Source organism: Sorex araneus, chromosome 3, assembly GCF_027595985.1.
Source record: "Sorex araneus isolate mSorAra2 chromosome 3, mSorAra2.pri, whole genome shotgun sequence".
Classification (NCBI taxonomy): domain Eukaryota; kingdom Metazoa; phylum Chordata; class Mammalia; order Eulipotyphla; family Soricidae; genus Sorex; species Sorex araneus.
The window spans coordinates 165,325,177-165,350,471 of record NC_073304.1 but is presented as its reverse complement, the minus strand read 5'-3'; the positions used below and the strand labels follow the sequence as shown (position 1 = coordinate 165,350,471).

Here is a 25,295-nt window from a genome sequence, read left to right as displayed (position 1 = left end):
CTGACTCTGCACTCAGGAATTACAGCTGGCAGGCTCGGGGGTCCTGTGGGATGCTGGGGATCGAACTTGGGTTGGCCATGTTCATGGCAAACGCTCTACTTGCTGTACTATTGCTCCGGCCCCGATACTTTCTCCTTTTAAAGGATGAATTAAGGAACTCTGAAGGATCCAAATTTGGGGATCATTTACTGTGATTATATCCTTTCTGATAATCAACACTTGGATCCAGAATATTAAAATACACTCAGAGAACATGGAGTTTAAAGGGTGGAAGGACGTAGAAGAGACAAAAAGAAAATTATTTTGGGCAAGATGTGGCCTCTGCTGTAATGTCCGTTAACTACAGAGACATTTTATTCCAGCAGAGCCGGCCTCCTGCCGGAGTGGCTGTGGGCTGTCACATTCTCAAGTTTCACATGGATTACAGTGAGACGTTAACATGCATCATGCTGAAATGTCAGAAGCTCATCTTACGCCCCTCTGGCTCTCTTCCCTTCAGGATATCACGGGCCCCTTGATTTGTATCCAGAATTTTACCGAATCGCTACCGACCCAACCATCCACACTGTCCCAGAAGGCAGACCTGTGAATGTCTGTGTGGGTAAGGAGTGGTATCGGTTTCCCAGCAGCTTCCTCCTGCCTGATAAGTAAGTTGTCATTTAAATCCCAGGGTTTCACATCGTGGCGTGAAAAGCAGCAATTCTCTGGCAATTTCTTCTTCTTTTTTTTCTTTTTCGGGTCACACCCAGCGTTGCTCAGGGGTTACTTCTGGCTGTGCACTCAGGAATCACTCCTGGCGGTGCTAGGGGGGACCATATGGGATGCCAGCGCTCAAATCCGGGTCAGCCACATGCAAGGCAAATGCCCTACCCGCTGTACTATTGCTCCGGTCCTGGGCAATTTCTTCTTAATCTTCCCCAAAAGTGTTTGCTGAGTTAACTGCTGTGGTCAGGAGACCAATTTTGCACTCTGTATTGCCCCTTACCACCCACATCTATACTCCTGGTAGTGGATCTTCCTAAGAATTCATATTTACATTTTTATTGTTACCTGGTGTCAGTCGCTCCTAACAGTGCCCCTGAGGAAGTAATGTAGATGCCATCTAAGCTCAGTAGACAAAACCAATAACACAGAGGGCCCTACTAATGACAAACAGCTTGGCAAATCCTCAAGTAAGATATAACAATTTTCACAAATTTCCTTTTACTGTACTATTTCTCAATAATTCCATTAGCCATTTAATATGTAACAAGCATTATAAAATAGATTATTTTGTGTCTGCTATAAGGGGCAGGCATTGGGGGGGATTGGGAGAATGGGGACATGATGGGGATAAGTTCAGTCTGCCGAGGGAATTAGTGTTGGGACATCAAATGCCCATTGCAACTGTACTCTGAACAACTTTGTAAACCACAGTATTTAAATAAAGTGGAAAAGAAAGAAAAGAAAAATTCTTTCAAACACCAGCTACAACAATAAATAAGTAAAACAAAAGTGCCCCGAGAGCCTGGCAGTGTTGAGTATTATAGAAAAACGTTGGGCCTCCCACAACAGCCGAAGGTCTCCTGGTGTCTAGGGAATTGGGTTCAGACCTTGCCCCACTTTCTTTAGCTCTCTGCTGTTGCCTGGGAGAGCATAGGCTAGGGAGTTCCTTGTATTTGCTGAATTCAAATATGAGAACAGAGAACAAGTCCTATTTAGGGACTAGGGAGGGGAGGTCAGGCAAAGATGAGTCATGTTATTATGTTGCTGCCATGGAGGGCGGGATTCTGCAGCTTCGAGTGCGGTGTATCTTCCGCGTACGGATCCTATACCTGTCGTTTAATCATCAAATACAAGCTTGTTTTCTAAGTCTATAGCATTTGAAAGAGTTTGATGGTTCTTTCAAAGTATCATCTCAAAATGCTTTTGAGAATTACTCAGGAACAAAGTTCCTTCACCCATTCATGGTGTGTTTTTACATTTTGCTGTTTTTTCTATTTAATACTTTGGCCAAACCTCTCTTTCCATACTACAATTGCTAACAACACGTTCATGCTTTCCTGGTTTGTGTGATGGACGACCCTTTGGTCCAGCAGATTTCCCCTGCTGCGGGTCGGTGAAATGGTCGAGACCTTTAGTTGAAAATTTCTCAACAGTTTTGGACTGAAGTGTGACCTCTGCCTCAGTTCTCCTTGGTTGAGGTTTTAGCAGAAATATTTTTTTCCTCAAGTGAAATGTTTTTCACATGAAACTTGTCTTTGGCTTGTTTACTTCAAGCACATTTAGCAATACGAGCCTCTGTGTTTTCTTTCTCTCCTTATTTGTGTTTCTGACAGTTGGCAGCTTCAGTTCATTCCATCGGAGTTCAGGGGCCAGTTACCAAAACCTTTTGCAGAGGGATCACTGGCCACCCGGATTGTTCCTACAGACATGAATGACCAGAACCTGGAGGAGCCATCGAGATATGTAAGGGACTGTTGTTTCTCTTCTCTGAAGAGTCCCCCTCACCCCCAAATCATCTGTGGGTATACATATTAGAATGTTGACAAAATGGGACTTTCTTTAGAAGTGATTTCTTTAGGGTGAGTGATAATAGCAGCATTTGTTGAGAAAGAATGAACAATATCACTTTCATTTCCAAATTACTTCCTTCCTTTATTTTTCAGTGTAAAACAAGTAAGTCAGTATATTTTCAAAGCTGAAGGGGAAAGTTTTATTTAGTTCCATTTGAACCACATTATTCTTTGGTTCATGAAGATACGGGGCGGGGGGGGGGGAACTTTCCAACTATCAAGCATACCCTGATGCAGCTCTTGTGTATTCTGTTTTTAGCAAACATGGTCAGGAAAGGCTGTTTTCCAAGTGGGTCCCTAGAGCAGTCTTGCAGGGCCGTGCTCTTGTCCCCACCTGTCCTGATCCATTGAAGTCCTGTGAGGGTTTTGCTTCCGACTGAGCCTTTGAAAGGGGACACTTTAGCCATTCACCACGTTTCAGATCTTTGTGGCAAAAAGTAGGAGCAGGGGCTGGACCGGAAGCACAGCGGGTAGGGCATTTGCCTTGCACGCGGCTAACCCAGGTTCGATTCCCAACATCCCATGTGGTTCCCTGAGCACTGCCAGGATTGATTCCTGAGTGCAAAGCCAGGAAAAACCCCTGAGCATTGCTGAGTGTGACCCAGAAAACAAACAAATAAAGATGGGAGCAATAAAGATAATGTTCCTGATGTTCCTGGTTTCCAGAGACAGTGAATTTTCATTTTTCAGAATTATTAAAAAGCACCCATTTGGGCACTCTGCTTCAGAAACATTTGATAGAGCTCATGTCAGACACTTGTCATGTGGGTTCGTTTGCTTCGACGAGAACAGCGGGACTTCTGGTTTTCCTGTGACGCAAGCTTCTCCTAGTCTCCTGGGTTGGGTCTAGTTAGGCTTTCATGAAGACCGCAGGACTTTGGTGTGTGGCTCTTTTTTTTTTTTTTTCTTTTTTGGGTCATACTCAGCGATGCTCAGGGGTTCCTCCTGGCTCTGCACTCAGGAATTACTCCTGACGGTGCTTGGGGAACCGTATGGGATGCCGGAGATTGACCCTAGGTCGACCGCATGCAAGGCAAATGCCCTACCCGCTGTACTATCGCTCTGGCCCCTGGCATGTGGCTCTTGGCCTGTAAGTTTTAGCTATAAGCTCTGGGTGTCATTAGCTGCACACTGCAGGTCCCCTGAAGAGGGGGGGGGGAGGGCTGTTCTGCTGGGTACTTCTCTCAGGCTTCCTTATTCTAAGTGAAGCCTGACTTGGGTCACATGAAAATGCCCCTGGGCAGGGTAGAATGTTATTAGTGGTTTCCATTTCAACTGCAGATACTCTCCTGAGAGCAGGCTTTGCAAGCGCTTGATCAGGAAGGATCAAATAGGCCTGAGTTCATATCCCAGCTCTGTCTCTTACCCTGGTGTCCTTGCATAAATTAGTGAACTTCTCTGTTGCGTTAATTTCAACTTCTTTTTGTAACAGTGGTGTATGTTTTGAAAGCTTGTTATGAGATTAGATTGTTCTCGCTCACATTTACCATAGTCTGGTACATAGTTTCCCGTAAATGTTCCTAATCCAATAATGGTGTAACAGGGGGATCAGAGAGAAAGGAACCTGTGAGAGGATTTAGAATCTGCTTAATCTCTCATTCATTTTATTGTTCCCTAATTTTTTGGTTTGTTTTTGTTTGGGTGGGGTGTTTGGGCCACACCTGGCAGTGCTCAGGGCTCACTCTTGCCTCCGTGAGCAAGGGGTCACTGCTGGTAGTGCCTGGAGAACCACATGAAGTATGGGCGATCAAATTGGGATTGAGCGCATGCAAGACAAGTGCCTTTGTCCCTTTGTTGTCCCTCTGTTGTCTCTCTGGCCCTGGTCACCTTGCCTGGGATACTCTGCAACTCTTAGTTTGTTTTTGGAGAGACACACACCCAGCAGTGCTCAGGGCTTCTCTGGATTTTGGTTTTGTTTGGGACCCGAAATCCGTCTGACTCTAGATGTGCTCTCTGATTTGGGAGCAGCCTCGTCCAGGATAGATCTGTAGTGAAAACATTTGTTTGGAAAGGGACTTGCACATCTTTTTTTTTTTTTTTTTTTTGCTTTTTTTTGGGTCACACCCGGCGATGCACAGGGGTTACTCCTGGCTCTTCACTCAGGAATTACTACTGGCGGTGCTCAGGGGACCATAGGGGATCCTGGGATTCGAACCCAGGTCGGCCGAGTACAAGGCAAACGCCCTACCCGCTGTGCTGTCGCTCCAGCCCCGGACTTGCACATCTTTTCTCCGACACTGACTTAATGCTAAAGAAGACCTATAGGAAGCCTTGCATCCATCTTTTACATTTGAAAGAATAAAACTGTTTGTTGATTAATTTTCCCCCCAAATGACAATTTTGTTATAGCATGATAATATAAAGTTTCTTAAAATTATTAAGTAGTATAGGACACAATCAGGGGAATTGGGGTTAAAGACACAGTATTCACCAACTTTGTCAGCGGCCTCTTAAAGAAAAACAGGTGCCTAGGAGAGATGGTCGCACTGTTTCACATATATTAACTGGCTCCAAGGACATAGATACTGTCAGACGCAGTTGACTTTTTTTTTCTTTCTGGGTCACACCCAGAGATGCTCGGGGGTAACTTCTGACTCTGCACTCAGGAATTACTCCTGGTGATGCTTGGGGGATATATGGGATGCCAGGGATTGAACCTAGGTCGGCCGAGTGACAGGCAAACACCCTACCTGCTGTACTGTCGCTTTGGCCCAGAGGCAGTTGATTGAACAAGGAACAAGCAGCTCCTAAGCTTGTGGAAGTGGCTCTGGCAGGGCTGCAATTTTTATTGAAACAAATTTGCATTTTCAAAGGAAATTTTATAACAGAACTGACTGTAGATTCAGTTATTTAAAAAAAAATCGTATTATTTTGTTTGTTTTGGGGGTCCACACCTGGCAGTGCTTAGGGCTTACTCCTGGCTTCCTGCTCAGGGATCCCTCTTGGTGGGCTCAGGGGGCCATGTGGGGTGGCAAGGGTAGAACCCCTGTCAGCCATGTGCACGACAAATGCCCTACCTGCTATACTGTCTCTCCTGCGCCAGGCTTAGTTTTCTTTCCTCCTTCTTTTCCCACTTAGCCAGTGAAAAGAATCATGGATTTAGAAGGGAACTTAAGTTATTGTGGAGTCTCTGATCTCTTCATTTTATAGCTGAGGAAACTGAAGCTCAAAGACGTATGGTTTCAGAATTGCCTATATTCTTTCTCTCTTTGCTTTTACTGTGGTTTATACCATGTTATATCACTTACATATATGTTTTCATGCAGTAGTTAATAATTTTTGATGTTATAGGGATCAGGCATTGGTGCTGAACATACGTGTGTGTGTGTGTGTGTGTGTTGGGGGATTGGGCCACTCCTGGCTGTACTCAGGGCTTACTCCTGGCTCTCAGCTCAGGGACCCCTTGAGGGACCATATGTGGTGCTGGAATAGAACTGTCATCAGCTGCACACAAGGCAGGCACTTTCACTCCACTGTACTATTTCTCCAGCCCTAAATATACATTTTTTTTAAAGTTGTTCTCTGGGCTAGGGAAATAGCTCACGTTCTGTCCTTACACTGTGTGAGCCCCTAAACACTGTGGGGAAGGCCCTTCAGGATTTGCACCCCTGACCAGGCTGAGTAGCCCTCGCCAGTGAGTATCTCGAGGATCGGACTCCAGTCCCTGAACTCCTCTGGGGAGCCCCTTCCCTCCAAAAGTTATTTTTCATTTTTAGAGTTATATATACTGGAGTAGTAATTTTTTAATTAATCATCATAAATGACCAGGGGCCACTTGCTTTTGTTTTTGCCTTCTTTTTCTTTTCTTTTCTTCTTTTTTTTTTCTTTTTTTGGGGTCATACCTGGCAATACCCAGGATTTACTCTTGGTGTGGCACTCAGGATTTACTCCTGGTGGTGCTTGGGGTACCATAGGGGATGCTGGGAACCAAACACGCATTGGCCGCTGTGCAAGGCAAATGCCATACCCACTGTGCTATTGCTCCGACCCTTTGTTTTTCTTTTTTTATCCTTTTTTCTACCTTTTTTTAAGTCCTTATTGGAGGAAAAAGAATTCTCTATAGAAATCCCGAGTAATGGATATTAGCACTGAGTATCAAAGCAAAGCAGACTCAACTAGCTATATAAGACAGTAGAATAAAATTGGAATCCACCAAGAAACTGAATGGAGTACTTCTTTCAAATTAATTAAAAATTTTAGAGCCAGGGACATAGCACCAGGTTCAGAGAACTGGGTTGGATCCCCATCCCTGCCTGCCCCCATTAGCATCTCTGAGTGTTAAGGTTGCTGAGCACCACCAGATGGGCACTGGTGCCTATGGCCCTTGCATCGAGCCCTTTAGCTCATTCGGTCTGGTACCACCATGAGTGATCCCTGGTCTCCCTGAGCACTGCCTGGGAGGTCCCCAAATAAATGTAAAAACTTAAGGAATTAAGGGGCTGGAACGATAGTACAGCGGGTAGGGCGTTTGCCTTCCATGTGGCCAACCTGGGTTCAATTCCCAGCATCCCATATGGTCCCCCCGAGCACTGCCAGGGGTAATTCCTGAGTGCAGAGCTAATAGTAACCCTTGGGCATTGCCAGGTATGACCTGAAAAACCCAAAAATAAAAACAAAAAATTTAAAAAAAGGAATTAGGTCAGGGGCAAAGTCTTACCTGCTGTCCAGTCCTATTCTTTCTATTTTTTTTAATTGAATCAAAAAATATGGAACGCTTCATGAATTTGCGTGTCATCCTTGTGCAGGGGCCATGCTAATCTTCTCTGTATCGTTCCAATTTTAGTATATGTGCTGCCGAAGCAAGCACTTCGGTCCTATTTTGAGATATGATTCCTAAGCCACAGGACCTGTGGGCCCCAGTGGAAGTCTTTACACTCTTTTGCCTCTAAGGAGAGGAGTGTCTGTGGGGGTGCTCTGTGCTGACCTCTGAGGAGAGGAGTGTCTTGGGGGTACTCTGTGCTGACCTCTGAGGAGAGGAGTGTCTTGGGGGTGCTCTGTGCTGACCTCTAAGGAGAGGAGTGTCTGTGGGGGTGCTCTGTGCTGATGACCTTAAGGAGATGAGTGTCTGTGGGGGTGCTCTATGCTAATGTGCTGATGTTGGGAGTGTGGCCCTCCAAAAACCCACTGCACACCCCAGCCCCGGCAGTGTCTCTGTCAGCTGCTGAGGGAACAGCACAAAGACACATTTGTCTGATTCTCCCTGTGCACAGCGCCCACAGCAGGTACTCGCCTTTCCTCATGTATATCCTGAACCCCCTAGGGGCCTTTCTGTGAGGGTGTGTTTGTCTGCTTCAGAGGGGTCACACCAGTGGTATTTATGAGAGGCCTCACTTGGTGCTGCGGGGGTCATACCAGAGATCAAACCTAGGGTCTCACACATGCAAGACTCATTTTGTTACATCTCAATTATTCTTTTTTTTTCTTTTTGGGTCATACCCAGCGATGCTCAAGGGTTACTCCTGGCTCAGCACTCAGGAATTACTCCTGGTGTTAGTTGGGGAGCCATATGGGATGCCGGGGATTGAACCAGGGTCAGCTGCATGCAAAGTAAACACCCTCCCTGCTATACTATTGCTCCAGCCCCTATTGTACTCTTATATTGCCATCCTTAGCATATATTTATTGATGATCTATGAACAGTGTGATACTCTGATCAGTAAATTACCTAGGCTTTCCCCTTTTCCTCTTTTTATGATTTTACTGTAGAGGTGCATTTTTGTTCTTTGATGCTTCTAGTGGGCTTGTTAGAAACTGGAAGAAGTCACATTTCTTTCAGAATGAATCGTAAATGCCTATATTTTACAAAACTCTAAACTAGGGCATATTTTTAGCCTCGACAGCTGGTTGATATGTAGCCCGTGACTAATGAAATGAAACACATTTTTGTTTCATGATCATGTGTTAATGTCACCCTACAATTTTGTTATTTTTGATGCAAGAAAGAATGATTAAATCTAAAGAAACAAACACAAAAAAAGAGCTCTTTGCTTACACTTTAAGGCAAATTTAAATCTGGTCTTTTGAATTCTGAATTGTAGATGATGTGTTGAGGGAGCATGATTTCAGATTTTTGTACCATGAGATACTGAAAAGCGGAGAGAAGAAATGAGCCTTTCTGAATTCAAGTCTCAGACCTGAGGGGGTGGCATTCCCTTCGTGTTACCAGAGATTCCAGTGGGGAAGTCTCAAGGGAAAGAGCAATCACAGTCAGGCAGTACCTGTCGCTCAATCTAGATTATATGAGGAGAAGCCTTATCTGCAGAGAAGCCCTGCCTCAATAATAGCTTGGTGGCGGTTTGGAGCAGGTAGTGGGGTTATAGGTGATCTATTTTGTTAATAATTTTCTTTATTTTATAAAGTATTTCACAATACTTCATTATATTTAATATTCAGACATCAATCCCACCACCATTATACCTTTCCACCACCATATTTTGGGTGTTTCCATCCCGAACCCCAATCCCTGCCCCAAAGCAGAACCAAAATAATATATTTGGCATTTTTTTTTATGTAAAAACCGCTGAAAATGTTGTTAGAAGTTGAGCTTTGTGTGCTTTTATATATACATATAGCACTGTAGCACTGTCGTCCCATTGTTCATCAATTTGATCGAGCGGGCACCAGTAATGTCTCCATTGTGAGACTTGTTATTGTTTTTGGCATATCGAATACGCCATGGGTAGCTTGCCAGGCTCTGCCGTGCGGGCGGGATACTCTTGGTAGCTTGCCAGGCTCTCCGAGAAGGACGGAAGAATTAAACCCAGGTCAGCCCTGTGCAAGGTAAATACCTTACCCACTGTGCTGTCACTCTAGTCCTGCCTTTTTATAGTTTTAAAAAATAACCACAGGGGCTGGAGTGATAGCACAGCGGGTAGGGCGTTTGCCTTGCATGAGGCTGACCCGGGTTCAAATCCCAGCATCCCATATGGTCCCCTGAGCACTACCAGGGGTGATTCCTGAGTGCATGAGCCAGGAGTGACCCCTGTGCATTTGCTGGGTGTGACCCAAAAAGCAAAAAAAATTTTTTTAAATGATAAAAATAAAATAAAAAATAAATAACCACACTAGGGTCGATGACACCACATCTTTGGGATCCAGAGTATTCAGCTGGACTTAGCAGAAGGAAAATGGTGAAGTAGCTCTTCCTGTTTATTTGCCTCCTTAATTTAATGCTATCAGAGTGAATGTTCTATTGATATTTGTTAGGTTATTTCTAAGCCACTTCTCTATTTTCTCCTGAAAATGATTTAGTTCTTCCTTTTATGTATTTATTTATTTTTGTTTTTGTTTTGTTGGGGGGGGCATACCCAGTGATGCTCAAGGCCACCTCCAAGCCCCATGCTCAGAAATCACTCTGGCTAGGGAGACTATGTGGTGTCTGGGATTGAACCAGGGTGACTGCATGCAAGGCAAACACCTCAATCTTCGTACTAGCTCCTGGAAAGGGGGGGGGCGGTATGTGTGTGTTTTATAAATGTATGACATCTTTTAGACTTTAAAGTGTCTCATTTTACATTTTATCTTGGTATATATTTTTCCTCTTTCAGATTTTAGTTTAAAAATTAACTTGGAAGTTTCTCTCAGCTGGTTTTGGGGCCATACAGTATGATCCTTTAGAACTGTAGCTCTCATCTGGAAAAACAGTCTTGGATTTAATTCCATTGTTCATGTTCAGCTCTTCACTTCCTTATCATTGTCTTCCACAGTCTTAACCTTTAACTTTAAAAAAAATAATAAAAGAAAAAGAAAATATTATCTCTTTGCTTTAAAGCTTTTGAATATCCTCCCATGGCCTGAGAGACATGTGAGATCCAGTCCAGCTTTCTTCTGTCACTTGTTTATAATGTCAAGTGGCTTCGTGTTGGCAGATTGGTGTCTCGGTTGGTTCACTATCAGGCTTGATGTATTGCAGGATGATGGAAAATTTTTCTTTTAGCTCTGTTAGGTCTACTTTCACATAGATGCTTCTAATTCTCCCCCCAAAAGCACATTTCTGGCCACTGCAAGGCTGGGAGCCACAGTCTCCCCGGCTGGACTTTGAAGTGATGCTGCCTTGCCCCCCTCCTGCGCTTACTTAGTCCTTATGAAAGTAGTTTTTTTTTTTTCTTTTAGTTTTGTTTTGTTTCGGAGCCACACCTGGTGATGCTCAGGGGTTACTCCTGGCACTGCACTGAGGAATCAGTCCTCGTGGTTCTCGGGGGACCATATGGGATATGAGGGATCAAACCCTGGTCAGCTGTGTACAAGGCAAATAATCTCCCTGCTGGACTGTCGCTCCAGCCCCTGAAAGTAGTTTTCAATTCCCATAATGCTGCTCTTCTCTCTCTACCACCTTTTCTTCCGGCTGACCGGTCAATCACTTTTCAGATCAAAAAGATATAAGCAAAAAGCTATAGGAATTCCCTGCAGTTTGAGCAAATGAGAATTACTGCCCTTGTTATTTGGTTGTGTGACACAAGTTTTCCATATTAGTTGCACACTATCTTTTGCCCCGAAAAAATATTATACTTATGGACCAGAGAGATAATCAAGTAGGTAGAGAATTTATCTTGCATATGGCTAACCCCAGTTCCGTTCCCAGCACCCCCTGTGGTCCCTGAACACTGGCTGGAGTGAGGGATCCCTGAGCTTAGAGCCAGGAATAGGCCCTGAGCACCTCCAGGTATGGCCCCCCAGAACGAAACAAAACAAAAAGTACTTAGAATGAATAAAATAGTTCAACGGGCTGGAGGACATGCTTTGCATGTGGAAGCCCCAAGCCGAGTCCTTGGCACCACTTGCTTTCCTTCCCCACAGAACCATACAGGGTGCTGGTGGCCCCTGAGTACCACTGAATGTGGCCCTGATGGCAGCAACCGTGCACTGCCAGGCCCAAGCACCAAACTGCCAAGTTTGCACAGTGGTGTTGAGAATCTCAGGAAGTGGCTCCCTAGGTTCCCTGCACTGTGGCGGCACATCCTCCACCCCAGTTTCTATTTAACCTTTGAATTTTTTCATTTAATCTTAACACCTTAATTCTTTCATTTAATATCATCAACCCTAAATTATCTGTTAGTTGAGGAAAAAAGTAATGCATGAATAACCTCTGCTCCTAAATATACTTTGCTCTTAACACCTTGATATGAGACTATTTTGGGAATTCACTAAATTTTAAGTAAGCTCATAAAGTCTATCCACGGGACCTCAACAGAAGACTCACCAGGAAATGGGCCACCTCCCCAAGTTCATTTTCCCAATTCAGCTCTTCTGAGCAACCTCTTCTGACTCAGAGGTTGATGCAAATCTTAATTTAGGTAGGCTTAATTTTGAATTTATACTCTTTTGAATGGATAATGAAGATGATGAATGGTTGGGATGTAAGTCTTTCCCTCTTTATAGAATCTCAAAATAAACAGGGTGTGGGGCACTGGAGAGAGAGTATGGCCCATGTGGCACTGTCCTTGCATGCAACTGACTTGGATTCCATTCCTAACACCCCATGTGGCCCTCCAAGCACTTCCGGAGATATCTCTGAGCACAGAACCAGGAGTAAGCCCTGAACACTGTGGCCTCAAAAACAAACCAACCTTGAATTCGCTGTTGTAAAATGAAAGACATTAATCACCCATGATTTATCTGTTTTCCAAATATATACTTTATATAAAACCTATTTATATTAGGAGGGTTGTTTTTTTTTTTTTGGTGGGGGCTTCCTCAGCAGTGGTAGGGGACTATACAGTAGCAGGATCAACTCGAAGGCCCCATGCACCCAAGGCTGGTAGGTGTTCCAGCCCTCGCCTCGACTCTCTGACTCCAGTAGTTATTGAGAACATAGACCTATGAAGACTGGGCTTCTTGAATGTTAGCACCACTATCTCAGGTCCTATTTTCCCCCTGCTGGACTGATTTAACTTGGAAGACAACAGTCTCTCTTCATTAGATACTTCAGAACAATCAGGAGTGGCTTACTGGATCCCCAGGTGAAAACTATGATGAGCTCACGTCCAGACTCAGAGAAAGAGTGCTAGAGTTGAGTGGTGTGTAGTATGAGCAATGGGGAAGGAAACCTGCCCCAGTGAGTTATCTGTTTCATCATTTGACCTTAGAGATATCTATGTTGTGCTTCTAGGGACTCTTGTTAAAGCGCATGGCCCGTGCCCAAATTGTGTGTTTTATATTTGATATTTATATCACGTATATAATATATTTGTTAAAGCACATGACCGGTGCCTAAATTTATTGATAAAGCATGGGAGTTAAAGAAGCTTCGTAGAAATTCAACATCTCTTCAGGCATGCAAGCCCACAAAATTTCCCTAATCCTTTCCATATTTAACAGTGAGTAACAATGATAATATCTGGACTTTAAATAGCTCCTTGACATCACCACGTTCAGAGAACTGAATGATCTTATTTTGCCTTTGCCATCCCTGACAAATATGCGCCTTCAACCATGTTCAGTGCCAGAAGTGAGACAGACTTTCTGTTTGCACTCATGTTGGCAATACAGAAAAAGCAGATCTCGTGTATTTGTTACCTCAGCCTCAGGATGTCATTCAGTATGAAAATACACAGAACAAGGGCCAGAGAGAGAGAATACAGCAGGGAGGGTGCTTGCCTTGCACGTGGCATACTGACTTCTATCTCCAGCATCCCAGATGGTCCCCAGAGCACCACCAGGAGTGATTCCTGAGTTCAGACCCAGAAGTAACTCATGAGCATTGCCAGGTGTGGCACCCAACCAAAACCAAGCCAAAACAATACACAGAATGAGAAGCAACAGTGGCCTCAGAGAGTACTTATCACTGTGATGAAGCTGTTTTTTTGTTTGTTTTTATTTTTTTTTCCTTTTTGGGTCACACCCGGTGATGCACAGGGGTTACTCCTGGCTCTGCACTCAGGAATCACCCCTGGCGGTGCTCAGGGGACCATATGGGATGCTGGGATTCGAACCCGGGTCGCGTGCAAGGCAAACGCCCTACCCGCTGTGCTATCACTCCAGCCCCCATGATGAAGCTGTTTTGTCTAAAATGGTTCTTTCTCAAAACTGAGACGGATCTTAGTGGTTTATAGTTCAAACCCTCTAAAGAGATGATCAGCTGTCTAAGTATACAGTAACTTACCTATATCATAGAGGCAGAGGCAGCTAGAGGTTCCATTTTTTGATGCAAATACCAATATTCCATAAGTTCATTTGGGGGCAGGGAGATAACTCAGAGGGCCTGACTTGGATCCCTGGCACTCCTGGTCCTCCGGGCATTGCCAGGTGTGGCCCATCGGTGCATCATGATGTGACTGGGTCGAGGCAGTGAATTGTCTGTCACTGGGAGTGGCTCCTGGGCCCTCCTAAGCATTCCTGGAAGGTCCAGAATTTTGTGTTTTAAAGAAGAGGGCTCTTAGCTAAGAGCATTGTTCTGTTTTCCTGTTGGAGTCATTTCTGAGAATTGCCACTTTCCAATATTTGTATAGTTGTTTGCTAATAAAATCCACTTCCAAGTATACTAGCATGTATTGAAGGTCTTCAACCACCAATCCATGGACCATTGCTGGTCCACAGGTGTAGAAAGATAGATAACCACAGGTCTGTGACCTTGGTTCTGACCAGCAGTCTGTGGAACAGGATTGGTGCAGCCCCACAAGGGTAAAAAGATAGACAAATCCTGGCATGTATATTATATGCACACAAGAGGATTTATTTTTAATTTTTATTTTTTTAAGTATTTTAATTATTATTTTGGAGTTTTGGGTTACACCTAGTGATGCTCAGGAGTTATTCCTGGCTCTGCACACAGGAATTACTCCTGGCAGTGCTCGGGGACCTTAAGGGTACCAGGGATTGAACCCAAGTCGGCTGCGAACAAGGCAAATGCCCTCCCCACTGTATTATCGCTCTGGCCCAGATTTCTTTTTTCTTTTCTTAAAAAAATTTCTAATTACGATACCACGATTTATCATCGTAGTCGCGTTTCAGGCATACAGTGTTCCAACACCAGTGCCATCACCAGGGTCAGCTGCTTCCAGCAGTGTCCCCTCTCTTCCCTTCCGCCCCGGAACCGGCCTCCTAACAGGCACATTTTTAAGTTTGGTTGGTGTAGTTTGGACTCATGTTTTCCATTCTCTCGGTTCTGTGGTTCAGACATCTAAACCCCTGCACTACCAGTGTGTCCCCAAACCCTGCCTCCTACCTCTCCCCCTCTTGCTCACCTCTTCTTGCCTCCCCCTGTTGATTTCTTTCCATCCCTGTCCTTCTCAGTTCTGTAATCTCGAGGCCAGGGTAATCTAGGTATTCCCCTTTGGTGACTTGTAGTCCCTTGTCCTGTTATTCTGTGTACCACAGGTAAGAGGCATCTGGTATTTGACTCTCTCCTTCTGACTTATTTTGCTTAACATGATACCCTCCGATTTCATCCAGGTTGCAGAAAATTGTGTGATTTCATCCTTCCTTGTCGCTTTATCGTATTCCATTGTGTACGTACACCACATTTTCATTATTCACACATCTTCATTGGAGACCTAGGTTTATTCCAGATTTTTAACTGTTGTACTAAGTGCAAATAATGGTGTGCTAATGTTCTTTTGAATGAATGTTTTTGTTTCCTGAGGTTAGATACCAAGAAGTGAAATCGCTGGCTACGGGAGCACTGTTCTTCCTTTTGTGAGAAATCTCCATACTGTTTTTCTAGGGATTGAGCCCGGACATCATTCCCACCGGCTGTGGATGAGAGTTTCTGATGAGAGTTTCTTTCTCACCACCTCCCCACTGACACAGATTTTTCCCAGAGTTTTTTGATATGTGCCATTCTCACTGGTGTGAGATGATACCTCATTGTCACCTTGATTTGGATTTCCCTGATAATAAGTAATTTAAAACATTAAAAAAAAAGAAGCTGTTACCTTTGTTAAGGCCATTTAGTTTATATTTTTCAAAATCTTAGTAACAATGTGAAACAAACATCATCAGTAGCTCTCAGTATTCTCGTTTAGGGTTTCTTTTTCTATTTATTCTAATAAAACACTTTGGCACACTATAATAAAAATATTTTTTCAGGGGCAGAGATGGCTTCCATGGTGGTGCATGCCTGCCTGCATTGGTAGAGCCGAGAATTCGGGTCCTAGACTCCCCCACACACCCCAACCCCGTTCTCCTGCCCAGCACCACTAGAGTATCGACTTTACATAAGCTAGACATGTGCTGGACTACTTAAGCTCTCTCCCTAGCCCCTTTAGAAATTTGGTTGTTTGTTTGGGTCCAAACCTGGCAATGCTCAGGGATTATTCCTGGCTCTGCACTCAGTAGTCACACCTGGCAGTGTTCAGGGGACCTTATGGGTTGTTGGGAATCGAACCCAAGTGGGCTGCAAGCAAAGCAATTGCCCTGCCTGCTGTACTATCTCTCCAGCCCCGTAACCCCTTTAGAAATGAAAAAAAAAATCTTCTTTGGGGGCTAGAGCAATAGCACAGCAGGTAGGGTGTTTGCCTTGCACGTGGCCAACCCGGGTTCGATTCCCAGCATCCTATATGGTCCCCTGAGCACCGCCAGGGGTAATTCCTGAGTGCAGAGCCAGGAGTAACCCCTGTGCATCGCCAGGTATGACCCAAAAATTTAAAAAAAAAAAAGTCTTCTTTTTGTTTTTTTGCAACTACCAGGGAATAACCCTAAGTTTATTAGGTTTAACCTAAGTTTAATAAACCTATAGAACACATGTGCTCTACCCCTGAGTTATAGTCCAGCCTCCTAGAAATTCTTTACATGCAGAAAGTCCTGCAAACTTAATAGTCTGGACTTAATTGTCTCCAACATCTTGTACGTGGATTGAGAATAAGCAGAGGTTGTCCATGTGTGATTTGGGCTTGCTTTTAAATGTGATTCTGCTACTCATTTTCTGTGCCCTTGGATTCCCTGTTCCCCTTCCGGTTAGCAACTCGCCCTCCTCACTCCCGAGGGAGCTGTGTTCTTGTTGCCTTGATGGAATCCAGGACTGGGTCTTTAAATTGATTTCTACAGGAAACCGCCATACTTTCTGTTGTTGCTTTGAGGCCACACCTGGCAGTGCTTCGGGGCTGCCTCTGGTTCAGTGGTTGTGGGTTGCCCCTGGTGGTGCTCAGGGGACCTTGTGGTACAGGGGGACGAAATTGCAGCTTCTTGCATGCAGTGCTGGCATCCTGATGCTTTGAGCCACCACCCCCAGCCTGGAAACTCCCATACTTTTAATGTGTTTTATTCTATAAAATATCTCACTGAGCCAACTCTTGTTGTTGTGAATTCTCTAGCCTTGTCCAAAGTCAGTAGTTTACCGCAGCCTGCTAGAGACTTTTCAGTAGATTTATTGCAGTGTGATTTGATCTTGATGGTGTGCTACTCTAGAGGACCCGAGCTAATTCTGCCAGGGGTAAAAGCCTGGCACCCAGAGCCAGGAGACCAGAAGGGAAGAAATTCTTGACACAGAAACTCAGGTCTTGGTTTTGAACATGTGGTGTTTGCAGTTATCCAGCCTGCTCGTGCAGCTGGTGACCCATCTCAGCTCTAGCAACCGCAGTCGGACTCCAGCTGCGTGGCAGATACTGACCAGACCCTGGGGGACAAGCAGTGTCTCCGGCCCCGCCCTCAGAAAGCTCACGGTGGGCAGCTGGAACAAGTCCAGGCTTTCACTACGGTCGTTCACCCAGGGATGAGCGGTGCACTCATGAATCAAGTATTAAGACGTGTTTTGGAAAGAAGGAAGGCAATGGAATACTGCTGAGAAGTGAAGGATTCTCGTCAAAGCATCCGCAGCAGTTGTTGCTGTTGATATCCTCAGTTACGACCGTATTTTTTTTTTTTCTGAACCGTGGGAAAAGTGTCTAAGCAGCCATTTCAGCTTTCATCCTCCTACTTGCCCTAGAGGTTACAGGACAATTGATTCTTCACGTTATCCCCTTAAACTCTTAAAGCAGTATTACCCAGAGTGGGAGATACCACCCACTCCCTCCTGGGGGGGGGCACTGGAATGCTTGTAGTGGGGGAAGTAGTAATCTGAGTGAAATTCGGGGATGGGGGGTGCCTATCTGTTTGTTCATTTAAAGAAAGTGGATTTCCAGGGGAGTGTGGAGAATGATTTTTTTTTAAATTATTTCTGAAAAGGGGGAGGGTTGGTCAAGTAAGTTTGGGAGCCTCTGACTTAGCGGATTTTTACAGCACTTGTTTACCAGTGGATTTTCATTTGAGACACAGACCGGTGTTCTCTGCGGAGCTGGTTTCTGCGTGATGTTCCCTAAACGCCACGCTGGCCCTCGCAGACATCTCTATTTTTACAGCTACATGCGTCATTGTCGTTTCCAGCTGATAGATGCGTGAATGCAAGTTCACATCCTTCCTGCCTTAGGACTCGTGGGGCTTGGCTGAGGCAGCTGGATGGACAGCAGGGAAGGTCACCAAGAAGAGGAGGCTGGACTCTCAGTTCTTTCCTTGTCTCCACCCTGCATTCTGAACCTATCCATTTATTTTTGGGTTCCTGTTACTTTTTCTCCGTCCTCAGCTCCTCACAGCCTTTCGAGTAGCTTTTGAAAGCTGTTCTCCCGTGGTGTTTCAGGACTGCGTCTCTGAGTCTCCTCCCCAGCTTTCTTCTTGTAACCCAGGTTCGCTTGGTTTCGGGCCTGGCCCAGTGGTGATCGGGAGGCCATGCAGTGGCAGGGATTGAGCCCGGCCCAGTGCATGCCACAGTCATTTGTTCCAGTGCTTGGACCTTCTCCCCGGCCCTCCAAGCTTTCTGATGGAGCCTTTTGTCCCTGGCTTACTCCCCATCTTTCTCCTGCCCAATGTAGTTGGCATCCTCCCAAACCACTCTGGTCTGTTGCTCTTCTTTTTCCTTTCTCCTACCCTGAGGTTTTTCCTCCCTCTTCCTCCTTCCACTTGTTTTTCATGCATTTCTCTGTGCATTTGGCTGAATATGTTTATCCAGCACCTGCTTGGTGCTATACTTGGATTTTGGCATCTGTATGAGAGCCACAACCCCAGTTTTTAGGGACTTTACTAATTTCTTAATTAATTCATAGAATAGAATTGTGAAATAGTTAATTGGGGAAGTACTGGTTGCTATGAGAGCGTGTGATTTTGAGTCTTGTTCTAGTTTAAGTGGACAGTGGAATCTTTTGTAAGGAAATTACTTTCTTGAACTCTGAAGGATGAGTAGGAATTTTTTTTTTTTTTTTGAAGGGTAGGGCACACCCGGCAATGCTCAAGAGTTAATCCTGGCTCTGCACTCAGGAATTACTCCTGGCAGTGCTTGGGGTACCATATGGGATGCCGGGCATTGAATCTGGGTGCAACACATGCAAGACAGGTGCCCTCCCGACTGTGCAATCACTGGGAGCCATGAGTAGGAATGTGTAAGTAGTGATTGGAAGCATTCCAGGCAGTGGAAACAGAATGCAAGTCTCTGGCTGCCCGTGTTCCAGTCACACTGGTCTTCAGTTTCACTCATTCCATCCCTTTCTTTCTTTCATTCTTTCTCCTCTGCCTACATCCCTCTCTTTCTCTTTTCCTCCCTCCTATCACTTGTCCCTACATATGTTTTATAAGGACCATCCCGGGCGGTGCTTGGGACATCAGGAGATGCTGGAGTTTGAACTCAGGACCTCACACACACAAAGTTTATGTGTCCTATCACTTGTCCTGCCACATCCCTGGCCCCTTTGCTCTTCTTCCCACCCCAGCCGGAGAGAGAACACTTACCATCTTCGGTCTCACTCTTTTTTGGGGGAGGTGGGGGCACACTTGGTGGCGCTTAAGGCACTATTCCTGACTCTGCATCCAGGAATTACTTCTGAGTGCAAGGCAAGCACCCTACCTGCTGTACGATCTCTCTGGCCCCTCCAACAAACTCTTTACTGCAGTTCCTCCCCACCCCACCCCACCACCAGCCCAGTGCACTGGATTAGACATTTCGGTGTCATTATTTCCTTTGAGATGCGCCCGATCGACCTTTTCTTCTTTCTTCATTCCCGTGGCCCCGGAACTCCAGCAGCGGGATGCTCTGCCGTGTCTGGGCCCCTGGCCTCCAGCAGTGTCCCTGCAGCCCTTCCTTCCCCCACCGTCACGCCTAGCCAGCACTGAGCTTGCTCCCCATGGACCCTTGGCTGGGAAAGCTCCGGTTGATTTCTGAAGCACAAAAAAAGCCCAGAATCTTCTCATTTGGGTGCTTCCACTCTCACCCCAGTCTCAGCATGCGTTCTGGGACAGGCAGGTGGCTCGCCTCTCCCCTGGCCACCACGCTCATTCTGGTCAGTTCCCCTGTGCTCTGACTTTCCAGCCGCTAAGTCCTCAGCCATCTCCTCGTCTCTGTATGCTGATGGTTCTAGTTACAGTGCTCATTTTTGTGTTTTATGTGTCTTGATGTCACCTCCATAGTTACTTTATGTCTTTCTGTGGTGAAAATATTTTACTGTCTGAGGAGATTTTCAAGTACACGACATTGTGTCACTATCTGTAGCCACCAGATCTTCACAAAATCCTCAGATCTAAGGTAAAACAGTTCATACTATTTCCCCCCACATAAATAAAATGCATTTATTGCCGATTTCCTTTCTGAATACATATATTTTTAAATTCTATTTAATGACAGTTTAAATGTGGTTTAATTTTTTTTTTTTTTGCTTCTTTTGGGTTACACCCGGTGATGCACAGGGGTGACCCCAGCTCATGCACTCAGGAATTACTCCTGGCGGTGCTCAGGGGACCAAATAGGATACTAGGAATCGAACCTGGGTCGGCTGCTTGCAAGGCAAATGCCCTACCTGCTGTGCTATCGCTTCAGCCCCCTGAATATCACTGTATCACTGTCATCCCGTTGCTCATCGATTTGCTCGAGCAGGTACCAGTAACGTCTCCATTGTGAGACTTGTTACTGTTTTTGGCATATCAAATATGCCACGGGGAGCTTGCCAGGCTCCACCGTGCGGGTGAGATACTCTCAGTAGCTTGCCAGGCTCTTTGAGAGGGGTGGAGGAATCGAAACTGGGTCGGCCGCATGCAAGGCAAACACTCTACCCGCCGCACTATAGCTTCAGCCCTCCCCCCCAAATATATTATTATAATAAAAAAAACATACCTTTTAACGAGGGCTGGAGCAATAGCACAGTGGGTAGGGCGTTTGTCTTGCACGCCGCTGACCAGGGTTTGATTCCCCACATGGCAACGCCTGGCAAGCTACCCATGGCATATTCGATATGCCAAAAACAGTAGCAACAAGTCTCACAATGGAGACGTTACTGATGCCTGCTCAAGCAAATCAAAGAGCAACAGAATGACAGTGACAGTGATACAGTGGTACCTTTTAATGAATACTGCCCTGTTTCTTCTAGTCCCTGGTAACCATCCATCTCCTATTATTTGAGAACTCTTGAAATTCATGAGGATTCTCCATCTGACTTCCTTTCAGCTAACAGAGTGTCCCTGGGCCTGTCCGTATGGCCACGAATAGCAGGATTTCCACTGTGCTTAGGTGGAATGTGAACCACTTTTCATCCCCTCGTGCCCCTGAGGTTGTTTTCACATGACTTAAGGCCACGAACCTGGGGCTTTAAGTGGCATTTTGAGATTCTGGCTCTTTTTCCTTTAGATCTGTTCCCCAAAGGGGCGCTGCTGTGTCTGCCCCATTGCCGCGATTGCTGCCGTGCCCTAGCTTGCTGCCCTATACCCCGCTCAGATGGGGCCACACGCGTCAGTAGCAGAGCCTGCACACTCTGTGACGGCATGCTCGCTGTATAATTTACTTTGCTGCCAACAGTCCACCAGGGTTCCCTGGCCACCACAGCCCCCTGCTGTCCCTTAGCTAGTAGCCGTCCCCACAGGTGTGAGGGTGCTTCACTGCGGGGCCCTTGGTGACTCTTCTTGGGAACACAGTCTATCCAGGTCGCTTCCAGTTTTAAAATCAGATTGTTTTCTTTTGGCTTTTTTATTCGCTTGTGTGGATTCCTTACACATGTGGGGTACTTACCCTTACAGATGGTTTGCAGAAACACGTATTCTCTCAGTCTGTAGGCTGCCTTTTTCTTTTCCTTTCTTTATATTGGGTTTATATATATGTATATATGTATATATACATATATTTATATTGGGTTTATATATAACAGGGTAGCATCCCTCTGCGAGCATCCCACTGAGAGCATCCCTCGAGACTGTCCCACTAAGCTCCAGCAGTCCAGCAGAAATTTTGTTTTTTTTTTTATTATTATTATTTTTACAGAGCAAGGACACCATGGACTGGAGTGATAGCACAGAGGGTAGGGCATTTGCCTTGCATGCGGCCGACCCGGGTTCGATTCCTCTGTCCCTCTCGGAGAGCCCGGCAAGCTACCGAGAGTATCTTGCCCACACGGCAGAGCCTGGCAAGCTACCTGTGGTGTATTCAATATGCCAAAAACAGTAACAACAAATCTCACAATGGAGACATTACTGGTGCCCGCTCGAGCAAATCGATGAACAATGGGACGACAGTGCTACAGTGCTATATTGGGTTTGGGGCCACATGCCGCAGTGCTTGGGAGCTGTGCCAGCTCTGAGCTGAGGGGTCGTTCTGGTGGTGCTCTGAGGACCAGATGCAGTGCCAGGGATTGAACCCCAGCCTCCTACATGTGCAGCATGTGACCTGCTGGTAGAGCTGTCTCCTCTCCCTGACTTTTTTTGGAGGGGTGGAGGGCGGGTCACACCCCGAAGTGCTTAGGGCTTACTCCTCGCTCTGCGCTCAGGGATCACTCCTCTTGGTGCCAGGAATCAAATCCAGGTATCAAATCCACATACAAGGCAAATGCTCTACCCACTGTACTATTGTCCCGGCCCCATCTCCCTGCCTTTTTATTTTCTTGATCATTAAAGTTCCTTTTCCTTATGATTTTTTTTTCTGTAAAGCCTGCCCTTAACTATATTTTAAATTTTTTTTATTAGTGAATCACTGTGAGGTACAGTTACAAGCTTATGAACTTTTGTGTTTGCATTTCAGTCATACAGTGATCATTTACCCATCCCTCCACCAGTGCCCATTCGCCTCCACCAATGATCCCAGTATCCCTTGCCCTTGACTATTTTCTGCCAGAAATCTTTATCCTTGTGTGTTTTACTTCTTCAGCAACTGCTTCCCAGAAGAAAAAAAAATTGAAAAGAATATTTAGTCATTGCTTTACATAAAAGATGGAAAGAAATGAAATTTGTTCATGCATTAATATATCAAGTAGTATGATTTTTGCCTTGGTATCTTTCTAAAACCTTGGCTTTAAGTTTCATTGGATGTGGATTGGGTGAGTTGGAGCCGAAAGCTGATTGTGGTATGTTCATTCATCTCTCCTGAGCTGGGGTCCTGATAAGGCCAGGCTGAGGCCACCTGCTGAATATCACCCTCAGAACTCCCTCTCCCAAGGAGATCCAGGCAGACAACCAGAGTCTCTGCTCCTTACGTGGTTCTATTTGATTACAGAGCCATAGCACTTGTAAAGCTTTTAAAAACTTGTTTCATGTTTTAGAAGTCCTTTGGAGTTTCAGAGTGGGTGTTCAGACCAAAAAAGCTGCTTCCTGAAGTGTTTATGCAAAGGATCATTTTTAGAGAGTTATGTGGAATGGAATTGGGGCTGACGTCAATCCTCCGTGCGCCTTCTCTCCCCTGGAGGAATCGCCCATATGCAGAGACAGATGTGAGACCAGAGTCTTTTTACGTATAAATAGTGCTGGGAAGGCGTAAGAGTTGGGGAAGGACGGCGTTTCCTGCAAGCCAGAGAGGACCATGGTCTTCTGCGAGCCTTTGAAGCCTGTGGCTACGGATAACCCCTGAGCTGACTCTGACTCTGGAGACTAACCACGTTTTTTTTTTCCTTTCCCGTTTCCTCTGCCATTTGTTTCTGCTCCTCTTCCCCTGCTGGCTGGGACCTCTGTACAGTATTGATTAAAACGGTGGTGACAGGCCGCCAGACTTCCTCATCATCCCAAAGCCCTCAACCCTTTGTCCTTGCGTCGACAGTTGCTGGAGATCTCGTCATCTTTCCAGCGACCTTCGTGAAGACCTGGCAGGCTGGGGAAGCCTCTTTTTGGTTTGAATTTTGGAGAAATGTTTCAGATTCTCGGATGAGCTCCTCTTCCTTCTGCTTCAGCCTTTTGGTTTCTGGTGCTGCCGGGAACGAAAGGAAGGAAGGCTCGCAGCCAGGCAGGCGCTACCCCAAAGCCGCACCTGACCCTGATGGACTCATTCTCTGGCAGTCCTGACATAAGGCTTTTGTGGTCACTCCGACCTGGGCCCAAATATAGCTCTGCTCCTTCCTCGTGATTTTGGCCAGATCTGTAAAGTCTTTGAAGACGGGAACCGTATCTTTTCAGTTTGTATCCTTAGCGCTAATTTAATGCCTCTGACATCATACAGGCTTAATATATTTGTGTTGAAAAACAACAACAAAAAGAGAGGTTATTTTACTTGCCCGAGTTTTGACTTCCTCAGTTATAATTAGGATAATACTCTCATAGGCTCTGATACAATTTTAGCAAAAATACATGTAACTGAGTTGGCATGTGCTAAGAGTGAATAATAGTTTTCTTCCCTGGAGAGTTTGTTCCTTTAAAAAAAAAAATGACCACATTAGTGATAGTTTCCATCGCTGAGGATTTTGTTTTCCTTTTTCAAGGGGGTGGCTTGGGCCTCACCTGGCAATGCTCAGGGCCTACTCTCTGCTCTGTGTTTGGGAGCTGCTCCGAGCAGCGCTCTAGAAGCCATATGATGTCAGGGATCGGACCAGAGCTGGCCTCACCATCTACTTAGCTTCCATCTTTGATTTTTTACTTAATCTCATAAAAATGTGTCCTTACATTTAAGGAGTTAAAACTTCTTTTTGTTTTGTTTTGTTTTGGGGCCACACCTGGCAGTGCTCAAGGTTTACACCTGGCTCTGTGCTCAGGGATCACTCCTGGCTGTGATGCAGGGATCAAACCTGGGTCTGATTTGACAATAGAGCCCTGCCTGCTCTATTGTCAGTCTGACCCCTGGTTAAAACTTCTTAAAAATTAAGGAGACTTAAAAAAATTAAGGAGACACTGAATCATCCAGTGGCCTCGATGTGAGAGGGAAAGTGTGCTTCTGTTTGAAAGGGGCTGCAGCCAGAGTTCTCCTACAGACAGGTCACATGTCCTGTTGAATTAGCCTGTCCTGTGAGAGAGACACAGTCCCGGCGTGGTTTCCAGCAAATACAGTGCCATTCCCCTGTGGGTGCCTGGGAGCTCCTGGGAGTGGCTGATTCGAGTCGAGAGCGACTACGAAGTGGCAGCTCTGCTGATGGTCACTAAGTTTTCTACTCTCCAGCTCTCCACAGTAAACATCCGTTCTAGAGATCCTTTTTCTTGGTTCTGTTGAGATCCCCCGCTGCCTCCTCTCTCTCTCTCTCTCTCTCTCTCTCTCTCTCTCGGGACTCGGTCACCAGCCTCAGCAGTCACTGAGGTCACACTCCTTTAGCAGGAGGGCTGGCACAGTCCTGGCCACACTCCGAGCTGTGGTGCTCCCTGTGGATGGTGCGCCCAGCTGGAGTCCCCGTGATGCTGCGGACTGCAGATGGTGGGGCTTCTCAGACCATGCTCAGCACCCACGGGTAGCAGGAAGCATCTCCCTTGGGCCGCACCCTTGCCAGGCAGGTGCTTTTGCCCCTCGGCCATCTCCAGGTACCTTGGTACAGTTTGGAGGGGGTGGTATGTTTTTTCTGTGCTACCTGTAAGTAGTGCTACAGCCTCTGCTGGCTCTCGCACCCGCCAGGGCCTTGT

General features: G+C 45.8%; 1 protein-coding gene and 1 non-coding gene across 2 annotated transcripts in view; one reads left to right on the top strand and one right to left on the bottom strand.

Moving 5' to 3' along the window:
• ALG9 (ALG9 alpha-1,2-mannosyltransferase) overlaps positions 1-25,295 on the top strand; it is a 79,628-nt gene that overhangs the window by 35,144 nt on the left and 19,189 nt on the right. The window contains exons 12-13 of the mRNA XM_004604683.3: positions 500-647; positions 2,319-2,448. Of these exons, the coding sequence (XP_004604740.2) occupies positions 500-647; positions 2,319-2,448 (278 nt within the window). The remainder of the gene's footprint in view (positions 1-499; positions 648-2,318; positions 2,449-25,295) is intronic.
• LOC129403787 (U6 spliceosomal RNA) lies at positions 7,256-7,362 on the bottom strand. The gene has a single exon (XR_008629448.1). It is a non-coding gene; the product is annotated as a U6 spliceosomal RNA (small nuclear RNA).